At 39.0% G+C, this 23,874-nt stretch overlaps 1 protein-coding gene across 1 annotated transcript in view; it reads right to left on the bottom strand.

The window, feature by feature from the left end:
• Nucleotides 1-23,874, bottom strand: part of Shoc1 (shortage in chiasmata 1) — a 69,515-nt gene that overhangs the window by 30,157 nt on the left and 15,484 nt on the right. The window contains exons 5-12 of the mRNA XM_057790995.1: nt 21,202-21,355; nt 20,841-20,925; nt 19,736-19,889; nt 15,535-15,636; nt 13,258-13,366; nt 6,693-6,787; nt 4,531-4,773; nt 2,230-2,631 (exon numbers count right to left, since the gene is read on the bottom strand). Coding sequence (XP_057646978.1) covers nt 2,230-2,631; nt 4,531-4,773; nt 6,693-6,787; nt 13,258-13,366; nt 15,535-15,636; nt 19,736-19,889; nt 20,841-20,925; nt 21,202-21,355 — 1,344 coding nt within the window. The remainder of the gene's footprint in view (nt 1-2,229; nt 2,632-4,530; nt 4,774-6,692; nt 6,788-13,257; nt 13,367-15,534; nt 15,637-19,735; nt 19,890-20,840; nt 20,926-21,201; nt 21,356-23,874) is intronic.

The following is a 23,874-nucleotide window of genomic DNA, read 5'->3' as shown; positions in this document are numbered from 1 at the left end:
CTGATACAGTGTTTAATAAATGCTCGGCTCTTTTTTTTTTTTTTTTTTTAGGTATTATAGAGGATTCATATATGCACATACAGCTATTTTAACTAAATACTAATGTCACCCACAGATAATATAATTATAGGATATTTTAAAAACTGTATTACCAACCCAATATACTTGAATATGTGAGGTTAAAAGTATGATAATTAAATTGGACATGGTGACTATGCCTATAATTCCTGCACTTGGAATTTGTGGCCAGACATCACAGAAAGATCCTGCCTTAAATAAAAATAAAGAACCCCAAGTGTAATTTGGAGAATATTCAAACTAGATTATGTCATCTTGAAGTAATACTGCCAGTTAATTTTAAGTGATCTAAATAGATACAGTCAAGCAATATTAATTATTGAAACTTTTGAGAAAGCTAATAACATTTCTTGTCCCTGGTCAACTGTAAAATAAAGCAAGAATATTATATTACCTTTATTGCTAACAAAAGCTAAGTTGGAGAACAGGGCTTTATTTGAGAGACAAGTGGGCTTGGTAGGTAAATAACTGAATGAGGCAACTACCCACCCAGTCCTCACCTAAGCTGGGCAGGAGAAACTCATCAGGAGAAAGAGTCATGACATACGATAAGCTGAGAATACTTCCTTCTTTGGGGAAGTTCATTCCCTTCCTGTACACCCAGGAATGAGCTTTAGTGCACCTGTCCTTGGCTGTCACACTTTTGGGAAACTACACATAACTGCCATGACACCGAGAACCAAACCTTGTCCCCACAGACAGAACATAGGACTGCAAGACCCAATCATGCTCTGAGCAACATAAACACTGTTTTAAAATCAATTTCATCAAGGTAAAGCCTATCAAAATTATTCTACAAAGCACAAGGTGTAGTGATGCACACCTTTAATCAAAGCACTTGGGAGGCAGAGGTTGGAGGATCTTCATGTGTTTGAGGTCAGTCTGGCCTACATAGTGAGTTTCGAGATATCCAGAGCTACATAGTAAGACCCTGTCTATAATAAGAAAAATTATTCTAGAGTTCCATTTTTTTTTCAAAACTGGAAGTGAAATGATATGATATACTATACACTTTTGATGTGGTTAGAAGCAGGACATAAGCTGGGCGGTGGTGGCGCACACCTTTAATCCCAGCACACGGGAGGTAGAGGCAGGCGGATCTCTGTGAGTTCGAGGCCAACCTGATCTACAAGAGCTAGTTCCAGGACAGGAACCAAAAGCTACGGAGAAACCCTGTCTCGAAAAATCCAGAAAAAAAAAAAAAAGAAGAAGCAGGGCATAAATGACAATAAACTCAAAATAAACTCAAAGAGAAACTCTGATAATATTAGAAAGATTAATGAGCAATTAAAAGAAAAAACGTGTAAGTACGTATTAAAATGTGTTAAAATACATAGCTAACCCCTAGCTGATAGCTGCTGGGAGAGCGCAGCCCGTGGCAGGTCTAACATGCTCCAGAGGATGGCCACTACTTGACAGTACACAGGGAGCACCAATGGGACTCGATGGGTCTGCAGAGGTGGACCAGAGATTAAGAGCACTTACTGCTCTTGCAGAGCTGACCCAGGTTTAGTTGCCAGCATGCAATGGCAGCTCAAAACTGTTTCTAACTCCAGTTCCAGGGGATCCAACATCCTCTTCTAGCTCCCATGGGCACCACACACACATGCAGTGCAATGCATACTTGCAAGCAAAACACCCACATACATAAAAGAAAAGAAAATAAAGAAACCTTTTCAAAATGAGGACAGAAAGTTGGATGGGTATGAAACAGAGGGTGGATATGGCTAGAAACGGGGATGGAAGAAATGATAATGTTAAAAAGAAAACGTTTGAAATTCTTGAAGAATTAATAAAATTATCTTTAAAAATACTCACAAAGGATTGTAAGTTAATAGAAAAAAAGCATGAGAGCATGATCAAGTTAGGAATACTAAGCTTATATACTCAAGTTATAAAGCAAGTTTTAATTCATAGCTTTGTGGCAAATTAAAACATGCCTTTTAATCTTTGAAAGCATATTTATAGCCATATCTAAGTCTATATTTACGTATCAATCTCTATTTATAAGGAGTGTCAATGGCATTTCCCTTGTCTATGAAAAACTACACAATTTCTCTAAAAGAGTTTTTATTTTCTTGCACTGCATAACAGACAATGCCCAGTCCTAGAGGCTACGTGTCTATGCCAGACTTGTACTGAGTTACCCACCATTGTTTTCGTCATGGTCTGTGACTTCAGCATCTGAACTGAAAGGCTTGTATTTACTTCTCAGAGTAATGAACTCGCTCAAAAGATCCAAGTCGTGCTGCTTTTTATAGTAAGATGCCTTGATCTGTGAAGAGGAAGCTGACTCAACAGAGGGCCCAGAGTCAGCAAGTCCAACACGACTGTTGTCTGTCTTCTGCACTGTTCCAGCCACTAGCTCTTGGTCACTGTTGGGATTTTCTTCCTTTTTGGTTTTTTTAGCAGAGACGCATTCCTCAGACTGTATCTGATGCAGCACTTCATTCTCAGGAGATGGTCTCTTCTGAGGATGTAATCTGCGGACACTAGCAGACTTCTCACTCACAGGCATGACAGGCAAAGGGCAACTCTGCTGTTCCAGCCAGGCTGGAAACGAGAAGATGAAAGACACTAAAATGATTTCTATGCTTAAATAAATAACTTTTAGTTAGAGTTTCCTATTAACATAATTTGACCTTTAGGGATTATTTATTGTTTGGAAAATCCATCTTTGCTTCTAAATAAAAAGCATAAAAAGCTTATCATCTTTTTCTTTCTTTTTTGAGACAGGGTTTCTTTGTGTTGCCCTGTCTGACTGTCCTGGAACTCATTGTATAGAACAGACTGGCCTCAAACTCACAGAGATCCACCTGTCTCTGCCTCCTGAGTCTGGAATAAAAAGCGTGCCCCACCACTGCCTGGCAGCCATCTCTTCATATTAGGAGTTTAATTGTTAGGCAAAGAAGGAACTCCAGTAAAGCTGTTGCTAATAGGTTATAATGAGTCACAGCCTTGGACAAAGGCTGAATCCAAAATACATTTTTTAATTCTTTGAATGAACATTTTAAAAGAAACCTAAATAAAAAGTTGGCAAAAAATTTGAGCATTACACAATCCTACAATATAGATGAATCACGATGTTAAATAAACTATGCCAGCCACAACAGACTTGTGTAGTTGACAGTTTTATTTATACGGACTGTCTCAGGCACCTCTCTACAGACAGAGCTCAGCAGTCATGCCACAGCTGGGTGAAATAGAGAGGAAGTGCGAATGGCTGTGGACTGGGGGAGGGGTTGACGCGTGACCTGAAAACAGTCTGCGGCGGTGACTGTACACATCTGACTTTATGAAGACCCACTTGTACTTTAAACCATATGGTAAATTCTGTTACAGTAAATCTGGTCACTGACCGTGTGAAGATACTCACCACTATTAGGCATCAGGGAAACACAGAATAAAGCCACAATGGCACATTACACATGTCCATTAGAAAAGCTGCTTCCATATAACTGAAATTCACACATTATCGGTAGGCATGTACAGTGGTGAAATCACTTTAAAAAACAATTTAATACTTCTCGTAAAATTAAACAAATACCTCTAACACCTACAGTAACAATAAGCAATTTTTTTTTTTTTTTTTTTTTTTTTGGTTTTTCAAGACAGGGTTTTTCTGTGGCTTTGGAGCCTGTCCTGGAACTAGCTCTTGTAGACCAGGCTGGTCTCGAACTCACAGAGATTCACCTGCCTCTGCCTCCCAAGTGCTGGGATTAAAGGCATGTGCCACCACCGCCCGGCTCACAATAAGCAATTTTATTTCTGTATATTCTCTCAAGAAAAACCACACCATGCTCATAAGAAGTGCTGCACAAAACACTCATAGGCATTTTATTCTCAACACTAAAATATTGGGGAATAAATACTGGTGAAATGATTGCACTCTGGTTAAGTACATATAATAAGAAACTTGCGTATCAATAAAATAAATGAATTATTGCTACACATAGCATCGGCAAATCTCACAGTGCTATGTTGAGTTGAAGAATCTAGGCACAAAGCCAGGAGTGTTGGCACACACCTTTAGTCCTAGCACCCAGGAGGCAGGGGCAGGCGGATCTCTGAGTTCAAGGCCAGCCTGGTCTACAGAGTGAATTCCAGGACAGGCTCCAAAGCCACAGAGAAACCCTGTCTTGAAAAACCAAATAAATAAATAAATAAATAAATAAATAAATAAATAAATAAATAAAATTGCTTATTGTTACTGTAGGTGTTAGAGGTATTTGTCAAAGAGAGAGAGAGAGAGGGAGAAAGAGAGAAATGTCTAGACAGAAGCATTTTAGGCAGAATAGGATTTTGGGATTAGCTAGTTAAACTGCCATATTTTTCTGAGCAGACATCAGGGCCCAGGAAAGCCAAAACTCATCAGCTGGCAGAACTGAAGCATATCGTAACCACTGTCTTATTATGAAATGGTCACAAGTGTATGTGCTATTCTGTGCTTACACTCCAGCTGAAGCACTTTTGTAGGCAGAAAGATCTCCAGCTTAGCCTCCTTAGAAGACAGACCACTGTGACACAAATATGCCTTCAGATGCTCCAAAGTTTCGGCCATTATTGGATTTTGTCTTGCTCGTCTCCAACCCTTTGCTTTTGCAGAGTTAATCACAAGGCTGTCTCCTTTGATAGAAAAGATATTCCTCATATCTGCAAGAGAATATTGACTGCTGGGCTCTTCAAATCTTGGAACTTGAAAACAAACACAGGGAAAAATAAATGAAAAACAATAAACAGATTCATACTGGGCATTCCCAATGAAATACATTTTCACACATTGGGAAACGGTGAAATTTGAGGCTGCATCTGTACTTTGTACAAATGATAATATTTGTATAAGTCCAAGTTAGATTAACAATAGAAATCATACAGTTTCTTCTTCCTCCTCCTCCTTAAACTTACTACTAGACCAGGCTGGCCTTGAACTCAGAGAGATCTGCCTGTCTCGGCTTTAAAGTTGCTGGAATTAAAGGCAAGTGCCACCATGCCTGGCTAGTTTAACTTCTTGCTATTCGCAAAGATTGAATAAAATGTCTTAGGGCTAGGGACGTGCCTCAGTGGTTAGAGTGTTTGCCCCGCACGTGTGAATCCCTGAATTCAGCCCTCCAACATTTTCTGTGCCTTTTCATAAGGTCACCTTTGAAGACCTCTCCACTCCAGCCCACTGCTCTGCTCTGCATTTCCCGGAAGTTTATGTAAATGAACTGATACTGGATGAATTTTTTTGGTCTGGTTTCTTTAATTCAGCATAATTACTTTGAGAATCGTGTATACTGTGTGAACAGTTTATCCTTTTTAAAAGATAAAAATAATTATAGATCCAATGGAACTGTAAGAAATAATGCAGAGATGTTTACTCTCCTATTTCCTACAATTACACACTACACTTGCATACAATTGCACAACTAGGAGAATGGCACTTTAGCAACCCATCAATTTTGTACATATTATTTTAGTTTTTTCTATTACCCCCCCATGTGCGTATGTGTGTGTGTGTCTGCATGCGCATGCGTGTGTCTCTGTGCAACCAGTTCTATGCAGTTTTACCACCTATGTGGATTTGTGCATCTCTCATCACACTCAATACACTTAACAGTTCAACAGCACAGCCTTCATGTACCCACATCCTCCTCTCTCCTGCATTACCCTCCTGTCATTGCTAGTCCCTGGTACTCACTGGTCATTTCTTTTGATTAGCTGGTAATATTTCATTTTATATGTATGCCACAATTTGCCAATCCATTCATTTATTCAATGGACATGTGAAATGTTTCCTGGTGGGGAATTTTTCAGTTCTGAGGATTAAACCTAGAGCCTTGGGTATTACTACCCGTGCATGGATCACTGAGCTATAGCCAGCCCCGTTTCCAAGTTTCTACTTTTACTAAGGCTGCAGTGAACACTTGCATTCATCTTTATATGAAACCATAGTTTTAGAAAACAGACACCACCATCATTGTTATTCTCATTGTATAAAGAGATAGCCTTGGAGGGGGTTATTCAACTCAAAATTATTTTATTACATTACAAACTTTTGTTAAAGGTTTTAAACCATCCTTCTTGGAATGCTTGAAAAATGGAAAACTTTAACATTACTTTTAACATTAGCTATGTAGAATATCTTTTGCAACCAATTTACAGACTCAAAAATACAAATTCTTTACACATACACATAAATATGTGTTAGATTATCTGGTTTCTTTTATTTCATAAATAAGGACCATGAGGCCGGGTGATGGTGGCGCACGCCTTTAATCCCAGCACTCGGGAGGCAGAGACAGGCGGATCTCTGTGAGTTCGAGACCACCCTGGTCTACAGAGCTAGTTACAGGACAGGCTCCAAAACCACTGAGAAACCCTGTCTCGAAAAACCAAATAAATAAATAAATAAATAAATAAATAAATAAATAAATAAATAAATAAATAAATAAGGACCATGAGAAAGCCAGCCAGATTGAGGCCTTGTTTTTCTAGTGAGCATCTAAAAGATACTGTTACGGAAGTCAAACTGTTCGTGTTACGGAAGTCAAAGAAAACTATGTCACACTTGTACTATTTGCATGCCTCTGCCTATGCATCGTAGCTGCCATTCAGTAGCAAGCACTCTGTACCTGTAAGCATGAATGAGACCCAAGAGTTTCTGCAGCTTCCTAAGGGCCACAGCATACAGTATTTATTAGCCAATTCTCCAGCACTAAGCAAATCACTGTAAAAGAAGAGTCAAAGTTTAATTCATTAATAGTATTAGCTGTTTTATATAACAATTTTAAAAGGAGTATTTTTCTAAGTTTTTTTACATGTAAACACAAGTAAAAAGGAACTCTATTTTGTAAATGTATAAAACTTTAGTACAGTCTATAAACCAAATTTCTAATACTTTCTTTCCCTGAAAGATTTGGTATTAGTAAATTCCTTAATTAGCCCTGTTTGCCTAAAAATTGTTGTGATGCTCGGTCTTCATCGGTAATGTGACTGGATTCAGAGGCACCTCAGAGACTGAGGGGTGAGGCACCGCAAGGGTGTATCTGTGAAGGCATTCCGTGAACCGAGGGCTGGCTGGGAGGTACCGTCCCATGGCTGGGAATCCATGACAGGATAAAAGGAGGGAAGGAGAAAGCAAATGAGCACTACATTTCCTGTTTCTGTTCCTCTGTCAGCCACAAGGTGAACAGTTATTACCTGTCATATGCCCCTACCTCTATAACGATGTGTTGTCCAAGAACATGGGGCCAAGCAACTATGGATTAAACCCTCTGAAACCATGAACCAAGGTAAGTCCTTCCTCATTTAAACCGTTTCTGACAGATGTTTGGACGTAACGAGGACAAACATAAGTAATGCAGAAACTGATTACTGATAACTACTAGTTGGGTTAAAAATGCAGAGCGAGAAGATGCAAAAACCATGCAATATGGCTAGAAAAGGGTTGGTATAAATTTCTGGATAATGAAGTTGGGGCTGTTAGAGAGATCAGTGCCACTATAGAGAAGCTAGGCATTTCATAGGAGCTATCAGCACGATCCTCTCAGCATCTCAGGTGTTGGACGAACGTCAGACATCACAGGCTCTAAGGTGTAAAACTCATTTGAGAAGAGAGTGATGAGGCACCATGCTCCAATAGGGCCATCAGGGAAATGGCTCCCTAAGTGTAAGTGCCTCGTTACTCAGGCATTACTATAGCCATGGTCTGAGGAGGCCTGACTACTGCTTTAACTGGCAGCAGACCCTGGCATCAGCTGTATGATGCTGGATTTTCAGGCATTCAGAATAGAAACGCTATGGGGTCATGTAAGCTTCAGGCACATTCTAAAAAGAAGACCTGGAAGCCAGGTAATGTAACAAACGGGTTGGATTTCTTGCAGTCAGCCTCCAAGTAGCTCTAGGAAGCTGCAGTGAAGACCTCAGGGCATATGGAGCATCTGCTGGGGATAACTGGAGGCAATGAGCAGAGTAAGCCCAAGAGGAGTGTCCTGACCAATCTTCTGACAGCCTAACACAAGCTAAGTCCTCAGAGAGGAGTAACCTCAGTTAAGAAAATACCTCATAAGATCAGTGTGAAGACGGGCATTTTCTTAATTTGTGATTGATGGGGGAGAAGCCAACTCACAGTGGGCGGTGCCATCTCTGGACTGGTTATCCAGGGTTCTATAAGAAAGCAGCCTGAGAAAACCATGAGGAGGCCAGTGGGCAGCACCCTCATGACCTCTGCTCCTGCTCCCACGTTCCTGCCATGCCCTGTTTGGGTTCCTGTCCCGACTGCTTTCTATGACAAATGGTAAAGTGAAATGTAAGCCTACCGAGATGCTTTTGGTCATGATGTCTCATATCAGTAATAGAAATCCTAGTTAATAAAGATAGGGTCGTGTGAGCTGCAAACGGCAATGTTACACAGGTCAGGCTGTCCAAGCCCCTTGGAGCACACATCAGAGCACTCCATGCTTCAGAGGCTGGGCATAAAATTACAGGACTTCGTGTTTCCTTCTGGGTTTCATCCTTCCTTTCTATACTCTTCTCCCTCCATTTCAGAGTGGGGATATTCTCTCGGTCCTGCTGTATTCACTCTGCCCAATTGTACAAAGTGGCAATGTCATTTTCTTTTTGGTTTTACAGAAGTTCAAGTAAGAGATTTCTTTGAGATTCTGAATTTGGCCTTTTGGACCACGTAAAACTTTTAAGACTCTGGGACTCAAAGGACAGATTGAATGTATTTGGACAAGAGCCTTTGGGGGACAAGGAATGGAATGTGTGGTTTAAAGTGGTATGTCTAGGTGTGAAGTTGACACTGGGTATTTTCTCTATCACTGTAACCAAATGCTGAATAGAAATAGAGTAAGGGTGAATAATATAACCTGGCTCATGGCTTCAGCCTAAGCTTAGTCCCATGAGCTTGGGTAAACATCATGGTGGCAGGAGCACTGAGCAGAAGACAGCTACTCACTTCATGGCTGACCAGAAAGCAGAGGCACTTTCTGGCACTTTTTTACTCTCTTCTTTCCCCTTCTTGCTATGTCAGGAGCCCAAACCCTTAGTGGCACCATCTATATTCAAAGTGGGCCTTCCTCCCACTCAGTTACTGCCCTCCGGCCACGTCCTCAGTCACCCATGTGTGTGTTTCATCCGTCTCCGAGGTGATTCTACATCTAGTTAGCAGGAAGAGTAACCATTATAAGATCACTTTTATCTCTTTCAGTGTTGATTGTAAGATGACTGTGTTTAATATTCACAGAGCAATTATAGCAAATATGTATGTATATATATTTGGATTTTTGAGGCAGGTTTTCTCTATGTAGCCTGGCTGTCTTCTTACTCACTCTGTAGACCAGTGTGGCCTCAAACTCACAGAGATCTGCTTCCCTCTGCCTCTTGAATGCCGGGACTAAAGATGTGTACAACCACCACCTGGTTAATATTATTTTTATGTAAATTTCTATTCTAGGCTCTCTGTTGCTAAGAATCAGAACTACACAAAAATCCTACTGACCGTACTTTCTCCAGATCTGACAAGGCCCTAAATTTAGATCAAGCTCCTAAATTTTGGTAGGTATTGGGGGAGATGTGTAAAACCTGTGTGACAGTTTTGGAGTGCAGAGGGGAAAGGAGAAAATGTGTATGAGAGTTAATGTCAACTACGACTCATTAGTAGTTATGAAGCCCGGGCCCTGGTAGGGGAGGACTACTGAGCTACAAGCCCTCATGTCCCAAACCTCTCATCTCCAGTGAAATGGAGAATTGATTAGGTTCTGTTTCTCAGTTCATATGGAACATAAATGAGGATGGCAATGGCTAGTATTTCTAGATACTGAATTGACAATATGGGATAACTGAAAGTAATATTTTTAGATCTAAACCACACGATTCACCCACACAAGCCAAAAATATATGTGTTACTTGATACAAAATGAGAATTGGGACAATTCTTGAAATTTACCAAGGCTTTTTTTTTGATAATACATTTCAGATTATAGGTACTTATCCTGAAGTGGAAATAAGAAGAAATGCTTCAGACAGTCATGCCCAAGAAAAGCAAGTATTTTTGCCTTTAATAAAACATTTTGAAGATGTGTTTCCCACGTCAGTTAGTAAGGAAATGCAACCTTCTTTCATCCCGACTTTGCTTTTTATCTCTCTAAAATCTAACGTGGGTCTTACATGTAGTTGGTACTACAAGTAAGCCAAAAGTACAACAGTATTACTCAGTATTTCACTTAAAATTATTTTAGCTGGGTAGTGGTGTCGCACGCCTTTAATCGCAGCACTCGGGAGGCGGGGTAGGCAGATCTCTGTGAGTTTGAGACCAGCCTGGTCTACAAGAGCTAGGTCCAGGACTGGCTCTAAAGCTACAGAGAAACCCTGTCTCAAAAACAAACAAACAAACAAACAAACAAAAAACCAAAAAAAAATGCCAAAAGAAAAAAAAGTAATTTCAACTCTATCCACAGTCAATGCCCACTCAAAGGTTGAGCTGGAAAGATGGCTCAGAGGGCTAAGAACATTGACTGTTCTTCCAGAGGCCCTGAGTTCAATTCCCAGCAACCACATGGTGGCTCACAACAGTCTATAATGAGGTCTGGTGCCCTCTTCTGGATTGCAGGCAAAAAATGCAGACAGAACACTGTATACATAATAAATACATAATAAAAAATAAAGGTTAATAGTGGCAGCCAGCTTTAAACATTTTTAAACTTTTTTTTTAAAGCTTTATAATTGAGGTACTTTTTTAAATACAGACAATCAGCACATAGTCTAGACAGGTCTGAAATCCATGACCTTACTGCTCAGGCCCCTAAACACTGTGATTATAAGCATAATCCCTATAACTGGATTTATGTCATTTTAAATGGAAATTTAAAGGTTTAAGCCAGAAGGAAGTGGCTTTTCTCTTGCTGTGATGAGTAACTGTCAATTGTTTCAAATAACTCTAGAATCATTAACTGTTTTAAAAGCCATTTTTGTTCTAACTTTGCCAAATCATAATTCATCAGGCAAGACTTGTCTCATACATCTCCCTAGGTATTAGAGTTCTAACAATACATAGAAAATAGCCTGTGTAATTAAAGATTTATTATAGCTATTATATAATATTAGAACGCTAACTGAAATTTAAGATTATACTAATATCTACTGGTTTCTGTTTCTGACTGCCAACCTGCCTCAGACAGATTGGAATATACAGAATAAATAAGACAAAGAACTTAATAAAGATTAACTTGTCCTGCATATAAACACCTTTCACCTTGGCAGAGGGACTAAAGTATTAAACAAACACTTTTATATTTGTTTATATATGTGATTGCACGATGACGCCATGCTGTTCACTCAGGCTACAGACAAGCCAAGCTCATGGCAGAGGTCTATACAGCACAGTTGCACCACAAGGGCAAATAATCCCTAGACAGAATGTGAAGACATACATAGGGCACTCAAGGCTCAAGGCTGGCTCCTCCATTTCTCAGTCAGGCACCATACAGACCAGTAAAGAAGCGTACAGAACTCGTGATGAATGCTAGGACCTTTGCTGCAACTGCTTCCAGCCATCCTAGGAATCATTCACAAGGAACTTGCAGGTGTTCCTGTAATTCTCTTGGAGGTGTTGGATTTATGATACGTTAAGTTCCAGTTTACAACGGGAATGAGGATGACTGTCCTGTTTATATTCCTAGTTTTGTGACTTGAATAAGAAGTTGAGTGGCTTTATTCCAAAATATAAATTAATTTACCCTGGAGAACACTAAATTTATGTATGGCACAAAACAAAAGATAGCATCCAAAGCTACCTCAGACTCTGTCCGAGTCATGTTTGCTGGGATACTGAGATATACAATTTGGGGTCCAAGTAGAATATGATGATTTAGCTTTGCAGTATCGATTCTTTAAGACCACAGACCATGATGTGCAATTACAATGGGGTGCTGAACAGGTTTATCGATCAACCCGGGGTTCTACGTATCTGGTATTCTCAATACTGATGTCTTAACAGCAGAGGTAAGCAGGGCAAAGGACAGATGCTGATGGAAATGGAATAGGATTCCCTGGTACTCCTCTGGGAAATCAGTGGACAGACACCATTCTATAACCTTATGTACTCCTGCCACAGATCAGATGTATCATCTTTTAGAAGACTATAACAAGCCTACAGAGAAAGAGACGGAAGCAAAGAGCTATTAAGAGCAAGTGATGAGTCAGGCAATTTAACTATAATACAGAGCTTTAAACCACTTATTCTACAGTTCACTGTGATTCTCCAAAGTCATACGGTGAAACCTTAATCCTCAGAATATCAGACTATGACTGTGTTTGGAGATGAGGTCTTTTAATAAAGAGGTAACTAGGTAAATGAAGACATTACCACATGACCAAAACCAACCCAGAAAATAGTAGCCTCCAGGACTATGAGGGAATAAGACATGTGGTATTTGTTAAGAAATACCTTTCATGCCGGGCGGTGGTGGCGCACGCCTTTAATCCCAGCACTTGGGAGGCAGAGGCAGGCGGATCTCTCTGAGTTCGAGGCCAGCCTGGTCTAGAAGAGCTAGTTCCAGGACAGGAACCAAAAGCCACAGAGAAACCCTGTCTTACCTTTCATGGCAGTGTGTGTCACTGGCAAGTGTTCAGAGGCAATTTCCTAGTTGTTCTACTTCCATGGCAGGATTTAAACTTTCAGGTTATTTACTTTTAATAGTAATACATTAACATTCAAAATTCTAAAAAATATTATAAAAGATTATATTGTGAAAAATCTCCTATCATATTGCCTAGTTTCCTCCTAGGCAAAGTCAGTCTCATGTGTTTCTTAGGTCATCATCTAACAATATTCTGTGGGAAAAAACAGATGTGTGCATATATATTCAGATCGTTGCCCCAGCTGCTTATAATACACATACACTGTCATATCTTTTCATAACAGCATCTTGGAAGTGGCTTTAAATGGAGAGATTTCATTAAAAACTGCTTATCTTGAGCTGGGCAGTGGTGGTCACACCTTTAATTCCAGAACTTGGGAGGCAGAGACAGGCAGATCTCTGTAAGCTGAGACCAGTCTGGTCTACAGATTGAGTTCCAAGACAGCCAGGACTACACAGAGAAACTCTGTCTGGAGAAACAAAAAACAAAATAAAATAAAAAAGCAATTGCTTGTCTTGAACTGCGGCTTGGGCTCTGGATAAAATCTTTACTTACATTTTGCACACAGCAGAAAATGGAAATGTCTGAAATCCTGCACATAGTGAACTAATTGGAGAATGTTGCCTTGGTAAGCTTAGATTGGTTAGTGGCATTTCCAATTCTCCTGAAATATATGAAAATTAAAGTTATATAATACTGTATAAAATAAAATTTAAAACTCTTATAAATAATTATTTGATTTGATCAATTTGTTGTAATGAAATACTTGTATTATTTCTTTGGGAACTGAGAACAGTGTATATTCTACTAGAATATATTACTATATTCATCTCTCTTCCTCAGACCCTCCTAGAGCTACACCTCCAATCCAACTTTGTGTCCTATTACTGTTTTTAACCATCAAATTCAGTTTGTGCTGCTCATACAGTTTTTGCTGCGACAACAAAGTATGTCAGCAAGAGAAATCTGGGGGTAGGGCTAGCGAGATAGCTAAGCTGGTAAAGCGTCAGAGCCTTAGTTCAATCCCAGCACCCATGCCTGCCAACAGCTGGGCATGATGGCATGCACTAGAAATCTCAGCCTATCCCTAAAGTTCCAGTGACAGATCCTATCCCAAAAGACAAAGTGGATGGTTCCTGAGGACTGATGCCCAAGGCTGACCTCTGGCTTACACACACACACACACACGCACGCACGCACGCACGCACGCAATACAAGAAACTTAGATTCCTAGAGATACAAAATAACACACACACACACACACACATATACGCACACACGCACGCATGCACGCAATACAAGAAACTTAGATTCCTAGAGATACAAAATAACAGCCCTAAACTTATTGTCTATATAAAGAACTGCAGATTTATCACCTGGTATCTCAATTATAACTACATGACTTTAGAAAGCCACAATGACAGTTGAGCTTTACTGAGTTTTCCGCGTAAGTTAAATCTAGGAGCTTGTGTATGAGAAGAGATTTCATTCTGACAGCTTATGTTGTCAGCACATAGGCGATAGTATTATTTTATTTCCACAGTAAATTTTGGTGATGTTACAGAAATATAGGAGTAATTCTTCACCTTAATGAGTCAGGACTCTAGGTGTCCATGTCAGAGTTATAAATTAATAGAACCTGCCTTTATTGAAAAGTAGTATAGTATAAAGCAGTAAATGCCCAAACAGATACTCATGTGCTCCAAGTGTAGACGTAACTAACAGTCTCATCAAAATAGCTTCAAAAGAACACAATTTGGCTTTATCTGGAACAAAACATGATGCAGAGTTTCCAAATTTGATAAAATAGTGACAGAGCAGAGAATGATGTAACTGCTCTAAGGGATTAAAAAGTCCACCTTTTACGTGTCACAGGTGAGCAAGATGGCTTAGCCAGTACAGGTGCTTGCCACCAAGCCTGAGGACCAGTTCAAGCCCAGGAATGCAATGGTGGAAGGAGAGAACTGACTCTCACAAACTGCCTGCTGACCACTACACACACCATGCATCACCTCACTCCACTAGATAGTATGTAACTTAAAGGGTTTGTTTTTAAGTATAACAAAAATCAACAAGATTTCTAATACTGAAGCAAAATATAAAGTTTTGGGGCTGAAGTGATGGCTCAGTAGTTAAGAGCATTTGCCACCCTTCCCTAGAGCCCAGGTTTGAGGCTCAGCATCTACACTGGGTGACTTACAATCAATCACCTGTGATTACAGTTTCAGGGCATCTGATGCCCTCTTTTGGCCTCAGATGGCGCCTGCATGCGTACGGCACACATATATACACTTAGGTACATACATAAAATAAAACGCTAAAACAGTAAAGTAATATTTAGTCGAATGTAATTTACAGTTATGTGTGGTGGGAGTACACGTGAATGCACTGTGTGGAGGCCGGAAGTCAGTGCTGGATGTCTCGCTCAGTCACTCTCTGCCATACTGTTTTGGTATGGGGTCTCTCACTGAAGCGGTGGTGTGCCAACTCAGCTAGCCTGGCTGCTGGGGACTCCACTCGGGTACTCACGCTTGTGTGGCAGACTCTTTACTGACTAAGCCACCTTCTAAGCCCCAAGATTTGCATTTTAATTTTAGTCGTATTTCCTCTATTCATTTTCCCCAATATTTGTGACTCTGCTGTGTATGTGACTCACTTTTGCTGGTGACGAGATCCTGAAAGGACAAATAAGGAGCAGGAAAAGGGAAAGAAAACAGGTAGGAGCATAATGACCAAGCTCCTGAACAGGAAAACCAATCCACAGCAGACTACAAGTGCGAATTTAGTGTTCTTCTCCATCACATAGCAAAATGACTTAGGTAAAATCTCTACCTGCTTCGCTGCCCTCTAGTTCAGATGGGCTTTCAGTGGGTAAGATCTCTGTGGAGTTGTATTCCATATCCTCAGCATCAGACTCATGCTTGGTAGAAAGATCTGAAATAGAAGAAACTTATCAACAAAACTACCTACCATTAAAGTCATGTCTTGTAACACTATTCTCTGGCTTCTTCCTTATCCTTATCGCTTTACTGTAGACTTTTTTTCTTTCAGAGAGAACTGGATACTCTGAAGGAAATGCTGACATAACAGATAAATTCCCATTCTTAAATACATGCTCCTTCTCACTCCTCATATATCAACTAAAATCACCAAAGGAATATAAAAACACAAAAATCAGCACAATGATTGGAAGCTAAAATAGGACAGGTAATCCTGTATGTCATGAACATCAAAGAAAACAAACACTTTGAAAAACCTAATCTTCACCCATAAATGGCGACTTTCTAAGCTCTATTCTACTTGTGGTTCTGGAGGTTAAAACCAAGCCTCGGGTATGCTGGGCATTCTGCCACTGAACCACACCTACCGGCACTGGTCTGTGTTACTGACTAGTTTGTCCCAGCTGCCTGGCATACTGTGCTTAGTACTTTGTTATTGTTATTATGTTACGTGTGTGTGTATGCACATGCATGCGCACCTGCACTACGTGCATGTGGAAGCTAGAGGTTGATGTTGGGTATCTTCCTCAGTCACTTTCCACATTTTTTTTTTCAGACACAGTCTCTCACTGAACCCGGAGCTCACTGGTTTGATTTGCTAGACTGGCCAGCAAGTCCCAGGGCTCCTCCTGTTTCAGTCTTCTTGGTGCTGGAGTCACAGGCATGTATGATCATGTTTGGCTTTGAGTGGGTGCTGAGGATCAAACTCAGGTCTTCGTGTTTGTGTGTCAAGCACCTTACTGACGTAGCCCTCTCCCAGCTACGTCATCCTTTCTTTGTAGCACACAACTCTCGTAAACACTATACACATTAATTCCTTGAGTGCAACACAGATTTTCCTGTTTTGTTTATGAAATTATTAGTCATCTTATATTGGTATGTACATTTAGGCTTTTCCCACCTGCATATTTTATGATCTTAGAGTTAGAAAATATATAAAAAAATGACTGTCAGGAGAAGGCCCTAGGAGAACTGGTGGTAAACTGGCCCCAAGGTACTTTTCCAAATTACAGCTTTTTTCTGGGTGCTGACTGGGACAACCAGAACTTGGATAAAAATATGTAGTCTCATTGTCTTGAAAAATATGAAGACAGATCTATCTACACTAGAGTTCCGGGTTAACAAAGAAGCTAGGAAGTGAAGTCAGGAAAAGAAAGAGCAACAGAGAAGTCCCCAACTCGACATAAATATTCTCTGCCTAAATCTTAAGCTGACTCCTGAACTGCAGGCTTGAAGTGGTGTCCAGGAAGATCAGTTAAGGCCCAAAGAATACTTAAAGACTTCAACTTATCATTGCTATAGGGGTAAAAAAGTCTGCAGTTTTTGAGCCAAGCTGACAAGTTAGTGTGAAATAAACAACACTCTCATTAGCAGGACATAGCAGAACTTAAATAAAAATCGCAGAAGGAAAATACAGCTAACTTTATTTTGTTTTACATTTCAAATATCACTTTTCACTACTTTATCATGTATTTTGAAATTTACAAATTTAACCCAAAACAAATTATTTAAATCAAGCCTTAAAGCAAACATCAAAGTTTGACAATATAAGATGATAGGACTTTACCCCTTTGGTTCTCCACTTTACAGTTTATCTGTTTGCTTTATTGTGTCTTTCAATTTTATTAATGCTCATTTTGAAAAATGGCAATGAACAATTCTTCTCTTTATTTTATAATATGAGTTCTGAAGATGCTCTCAGGTCTCTTTTGCAATGCCTCATGAATAAGCAGCCATATGATGTTGCCATGTTCATCTTAACTTATACTGCCAATAAGAATATAGGGATAGAATATAGTTTGACCATAACACATTTTTTCTCTTTTCCCCTACCTCCATCCCTTTAACTTTGAGGCAGGGTTTAATTACTTAGCCCAGGCTGGGCTAAACCTCATAATCCTCCTGCCTCAGCCATATGTAACACCATGCACAGGAATTTTCTTCTCTATCCTGGCTTCTAAAAAGCTTGTATTCTGCCAGAATAGAAATTGTAATTGCATTATCGTGGCATTGCTTCCTCCTAAATCATAGAGGTTTCTTTATAATGTTCCTCCACTCCTCCCAGGCCCATCCCAGACCTTCCCTTTCCCCCAGATACACTCCTCTTCTGGAAAAAAGAAGAAGAAAGGAAGTGCACGTGTATAACCTGTCAGCTGGTGGAAGAGACAGGGACTTAGGGGATGGGCATGGTTAGAAGTAAACCCACGCAACTACAGCCATCTCATTATTTGACAAAAGCATTAAAACACATTAAAAACAACAACGAAAACCCAGCCTCTTTAACAATGGTGCTAGGGAAACTGGATATCCGCAAGCAAAAGAATGAAGCCAGGCCTCTCTCTCACCTATCATAAAAGGCAACTCAAAATGGACCAAACACCTTAATATAAAACTGGAGACAATTTTCTTTCCTCTCCTCCAGCCAAAACAAAGTGCCCTATGGAAAGAAAGTCAAAGATATAGGTGGCCCTGGTCCCCACCGTCGTGAAGAAGCTGAAAATGTGGTGACCCTGTTTTGGACAGGACCTGCAGTGCCAAAGAAAGCTCACCCACTTCATCAAATGACCCCACTACATCAGGCTGCTGCCTCTGTGACTAAGGAAAGCTGTTGAGGTCAGGAATATGTCAGGAGTGTCCCTGAATGAAGAACTAGAGAGGCTACTGCATGAAGTTGTGAAGGTGAAGCCTGGATTGTCTTGGAGACACCAAGATGATGGAGATGCTAGAGCCTTGGGATACCTGCCAAGGAGAGCTACTAACAGGGAGTGGAACCAACCCAAAAGAAAGAAATGTGTTACAGTCAACTAAGCTGAAAGGAATTGGAGATCTGAAGACTGCTCTGACATCAGACATAGAGTCTGGAGTTTGCCCATATGGTTTTTAGTCTTGCTTTGGTACTGTATTTTCTCACTATGCTCCCTTCCCTACATTTTAGAATGGTAGTGTATACCTTGTGCCATTTTTGGTTGGATGTATGTGATCTACTTTTTAATTTTATTTTAGAGATTAGAGTTAAGAGATTGTGTGACTCTCAGTAGAAGCTTTAAACAGTTGAACTTTAAACATCATTAAGTTTTAGGATGTTATAGACTATGGGGACTTCTGAAGTTGGACTGAATACATTGTTGCATTATGATATGGATACAAGTCTTTGGGGGCCAGGAATGGAATGTGGTGGTTTGAAAAAAATTAAAAAGTAGTGGCACTAGTGGAAGGTGTGGTCTTGTATTAGTAGGTGTGGCCTTATTGGAAGAAGTGTGTCATTGTGGAGGTGGGCTTTAAGGTCTCCCATGCTCAAGCTACTTTCAATGAGATAGACTACTTCCTGTTGCCTGTAAGTCAAGATGTAGGACTCTCAGGTGCCATCATGTTGCACCATGAATAATGGACTGACCCTCTGAAAATATAAGTAATCTCAATTAAATGTTTTCCCCTTGTAAAAGTTGCCATGGTCATGGTGTCTCTTCATAGCAATAGAAACCCTAACTAAGACAATATATGTATACAGAAAAAACATGTACATAAAAGTATTCATAGTAAGTTTATTTATAATAGCTAAAGAATATAAACAATTCGAATGTCTATCAAAAGATGTGGAGGAAAATAAATTGTGAGAAAACATCTCTACAATGGGATATTATTTGGCTATAAAAACCAATGAAGCACTGATACATTCCATAATATAAGTTTGAAAAATTATGGTTTGTGAAAGAGGCCAGACACAGGAAGACCACACATTGCATGGCTGTATTTTCACTGAATGTCTAGAATAAACAAATCTAAATTGGGTGCTCAGGTTTGGGAATGTAATTCAATGGCAGAATTCTTGTCTAGCACATGAAGGCCCTGATCCAAACTCCAACACCAGAAATACAGCATTAATGTGATCAATATGTAAAGAGCCTAACAGTAATGATCCTGATACTTTAACATGTAACTTACAGAACATCTCTATAAAATATTTTAATAAATAAAAACTCAATAACAAGTAGTTTTTTTTTTTACATGAAACACTTTTCTAAATAAATTCTCACCTCTTTTGAAAGGTTTTTCATTTTCATCTTCATGATCCATTATTTCAGGTATTGAGTTTAATGATTCCTTCAGTTCTGATAGTAACAGGGTGGGAATTTCTTGTTTGGGGATTGTAGATATTAAGAATTCAAACTCATAAGGAAAAACTGATGGCTGAAATAATATAACATTTAAAAAAACTTAAGGGATAGTTTCACATAAATATATTAGATGGGTGTGTTTGTTTAAACAGGGTCACACAAAATTTAAACTTAAATTTAAACTATTTTAAGTGTCATACAGATGTTTAGCAGTCAAAAATAAGTACATGCAATTCTTTCTTTGAGCAATGTTTTCTATAATCCCAACACCTTATGAATACGCAATATCTCTAATTATGTGTGTATTATATTTTTGGTTAATAAAAATATTTAGAAATTCTAAATTAAAAAGAATTACTACAGAATAATAGAAAATGGCATAAGCTGAATAGCTGATAGAATGGAGTTCATTTCTACTGCACCCAAAAGACAATATTCTCCAGCAAGCGAGACTGCACCACTAGAATCCACAAGTGAGGGGGCTGGAGGCAGTAAGGCAATGAACAAGTTAATGTCCTCACTAACCTGTCACATTTTATCTGTAATGAAGCCCTTGAAGTGCCCTTACTGCACTGTGTGTGTGTGTATCCTGTGAATGGATTAAAAAAGGTCCAATGTATAAAATTATTCTGTTTTCCACAAAACATTATATGTGTGTTTAAATTAGAATGCCCATATAGTTAAGTTTATAATTTTTAAATTTAACCACTTAAATTTCTATGCCAAGTAGAGTAACTAAAATTACTAACAGAGTTTTGAAAATTCTCTGTACTTGCACTGCCCCCCAGACCAATTAAATCAATATAACTGGGTAGATCCAACTTCAACCTCAAGCTAAGGCTGAGAATCATTATTTGGAAGTTAATTTGGCTCCATAATGGATACATATTCAACCTAGTATCAAAAATTTTAGTATAACAGTTGTAAACATGCAAAATTAATTCCTAAAATTTATAAAGGTGTATTCCCTTCCTTCTACAAATACATTACAGAAAACAGATGTTAAAATTCTATTGAAACATACTAGTTTCTTCTTACAAAAGGTCTCCTCAGCCATATGGAAATCTCTCACAGAAGGTTCCAACCGTTCTTGAACAGAGAAACACTCCCTTAAATAAAAAATAAAACAAGATTAATTAAAGCTTACTAAAATTATTTAACAAATATTGCCAATCAAAACACACTAAGATTAACATGTGAGCTGAGACGAAGTGATGGAACCCTTACCAACAGCATCTAAACCTATGGCTGTACAAAGAATGACCTCGTGTATAAAAGCAGTTACAATATCAGGCAGTTACGTACGTGAACTGATCCTTTCCATGGAGCTGTACAAAGAATGACCTCGTGTATAAAAACAGCTACAATATCAGGCAGTTACATACGTGAACTGATCCTTTCCACGGAGCTGTTCTTTGAAATCTAAAAGCGGATCCTTAACCCGATAGAGCTTCAGTCTGCTCAAGATAGTATCCACAGTTGGTAGATAATCGTCCACTGCCTTACTTATAAAAATCAATTCCTCATCAATAAGTAATCCTGAGAAGAAATAAGGAATTAAAAATCTAATAGTTTACAAGATATCTAGACATTAAATATTAATGGATTTTTCAAACACATTGAAATCATTTAGTTCTCCTATATACTATGAATATAAAACACAGAATATAATACCCAGACAAAAGGAAAAGCTCAATAAAATATCGTATTTAGTTCATGAAGATGGAGACAAATGTTCTGAAGGAGTAGAAGTATAATGGAATATACTTTATCAACAAAGACTGGCTTAATTAATGGAGGGAAATATTTTCTACCTCAAACTAGTACCAAAAGTGTAAAGAAATAAAAGTATTGGCCTCTGGCTGAGTCTGGTTTTCTGTTTTCTAGATCATCTAATCTGTGAGGACATACAATGAATGAATATGGTCTAGAGAGCCTACACATGAATATAAAGTAATGAAAACTATATCCTGAAGCATCTACTTGGAAATGATGACATACTTTACATATTTAAAACACCACTGATAATAGTTAACTGAGATGAGCTGAAATTCCTTTTCTATCCCAACCTGCTATGCTTATGCTACTTTACAATCTTGATTGGTTGTGTGAGCGTTTCTGAGCTATGCAAGGGAACAGTAAACTGGCCCCCTTCTCCAATAAGTTTCTCAGCAGAAAGGGAAAGGAAAATGTATGTGCAGAGAAGGAAGCACTCAGAAAGTTAAAGTCTCCACCACGAAAGATGCCTTGAGTGTGGAGAATGGATTATCTTTTGTTCTGGACAGTAGTCTTTCCATTAAGTGGTGGCAGCAGGCCTCAGGATGTCTCATGACCAACTACATAAGTGACATGTATGTACCTAGTTGATACGTGACAGGAGACAAGCAGCCAGGGAACATCCCTTGCCCATGCTGAATGTAAGAATCAAAGAACTTGTGATAAACTAGTCTCCTAAGAGACCACCCAAATCATTTAAGTTCCTGCCAATCTCATAATGTGATACTGCTGAAAGATCCTCAACCAAGTCCACATCAAAGCAGAGCTTATCTGAGAAAATTAGGGGCTGATTGTTCATATAATCCACCCATTCTGCAAAGTACTGATAAAGTCATGTTGAGGGTGAAAACAGCATTTTATATGCCCCATATCCTCTTTATTCTCTACTCATAAGCTCTGGGGCTGTCACACCAGATAAAGCCACATCCTGATATTTTACTGCATGGGGCCATCTCATGTCACTGATGAGTCTTGTTTTCCAAGCATCCATCCTTCCTTGACCCTTTCAGTCCCCGAGATTCAACTACCATTTTTGTTGTAGCCACTAGATGTCAGCATCTCACCACAGCCAATGCTGTTAGACAAAGGCTGTTTTCACCAAGGCATGGTAGCTTCCTTATACAACTAAGGCTGTACTGTATTCCCAGAGTTCTTACTTCACAGCAACTATGTGTGCTCCACACTGTTTTACTATGCTGTAGAAAATGACGTGCAGGAAATACAAATCTGGTCAATTATGAAAGAAGCAGAAGAAGAGGCTCAGTGACAAGAAGGAAGATAGGACGATTTTTTGCAAAAATTACTTCTGTCTGTTTAGAAAAGTCAAGTTAGCTAGATTAAAACAGTAAGAATTCCATGTTTATGTAGAAATTACTAAAATAATGATTTCCTAATGGGTAACCATCGAGAATCTTTTTTAAAAATTGAATAAAAGGCAAGACAAACAATCCCCCATTCCCAACCCACCCCCCAGTCAGGAAAGCTAACAAAAATATCCTAAATGACGTGATATTAATTTTCCAGAGGCGTGACTGGGAGCATTTGGGGAAAGTGACTCCAAAGTAAATCCAGACAAATAAACCATGAAGTTGGAAAAAAACAAGAGAGAGACTACTAACACACATCACAGGTCTGTCTATAAGAGACTGCTAACACACATCACGGGTCTGTCTATAAGAGCTCAAACTATGTGACACCAACACACCAGACAGAACAATACAAAACCCAGAATAAAGTTGGAAATGGGTAAGAACTTAACACTTAATATCAGCAGAATTTCTGATGGTGGGAAAGACTCTTAGCTAAATGATATTGAGACAAATGCCAAAATATTTTTTAAAATATCCCTATTTTAAACATAAAATTATTTGAAATAAAATTATACAAAACATTTAAAAATTAGTGGATGCTGTGGTACACACCTAAAATCCCAGTACTCAGGAGGCAGAGGCAGGTAGATTTTTGTGAGTTTAAAGCAGCCTGGTCTACACAGTGAGTTTTAGACCAGCCAGGACTATATGCAAGACACTGCCTCAAAGCAAACACCTTAAACAAAAGAAAAGTTATATAATAGATAAAAATAAAGTAAAAATCTTCCAAGACAAATGCAATACAAAAATCTATAAAACAAAACACCATGATAACCCATCATATTAAAGTTAAATGCATTAGGAAACATTGGTATCTTTACATATAAAAACACATGCAAGAAAAAAAGGAGAAATCATTTCACAAAAGAAAAAGACACAAATAGCCAATACATACTAATAACTTTTAAAGAT

This window comes from Chionomys nivalis, chromosome 16, assembly GCF_950005125.1.
Source record: "Chionomys nivalis chromosome 16, mChiNiv1.1, whole genome shotgun sequence".
Classification (NCBI taxonomy): Eukaryota; Metazoa; Chordata; class Mammalia; order Rodentia; family Cricetidae; genus Chionomys; species Chionomys nivalis.
The sequence above is the reverse complement of the archived record's forward strand: the minus strand, read 5'-3'. Positions and strand labels throughout refer to the sequence as shown.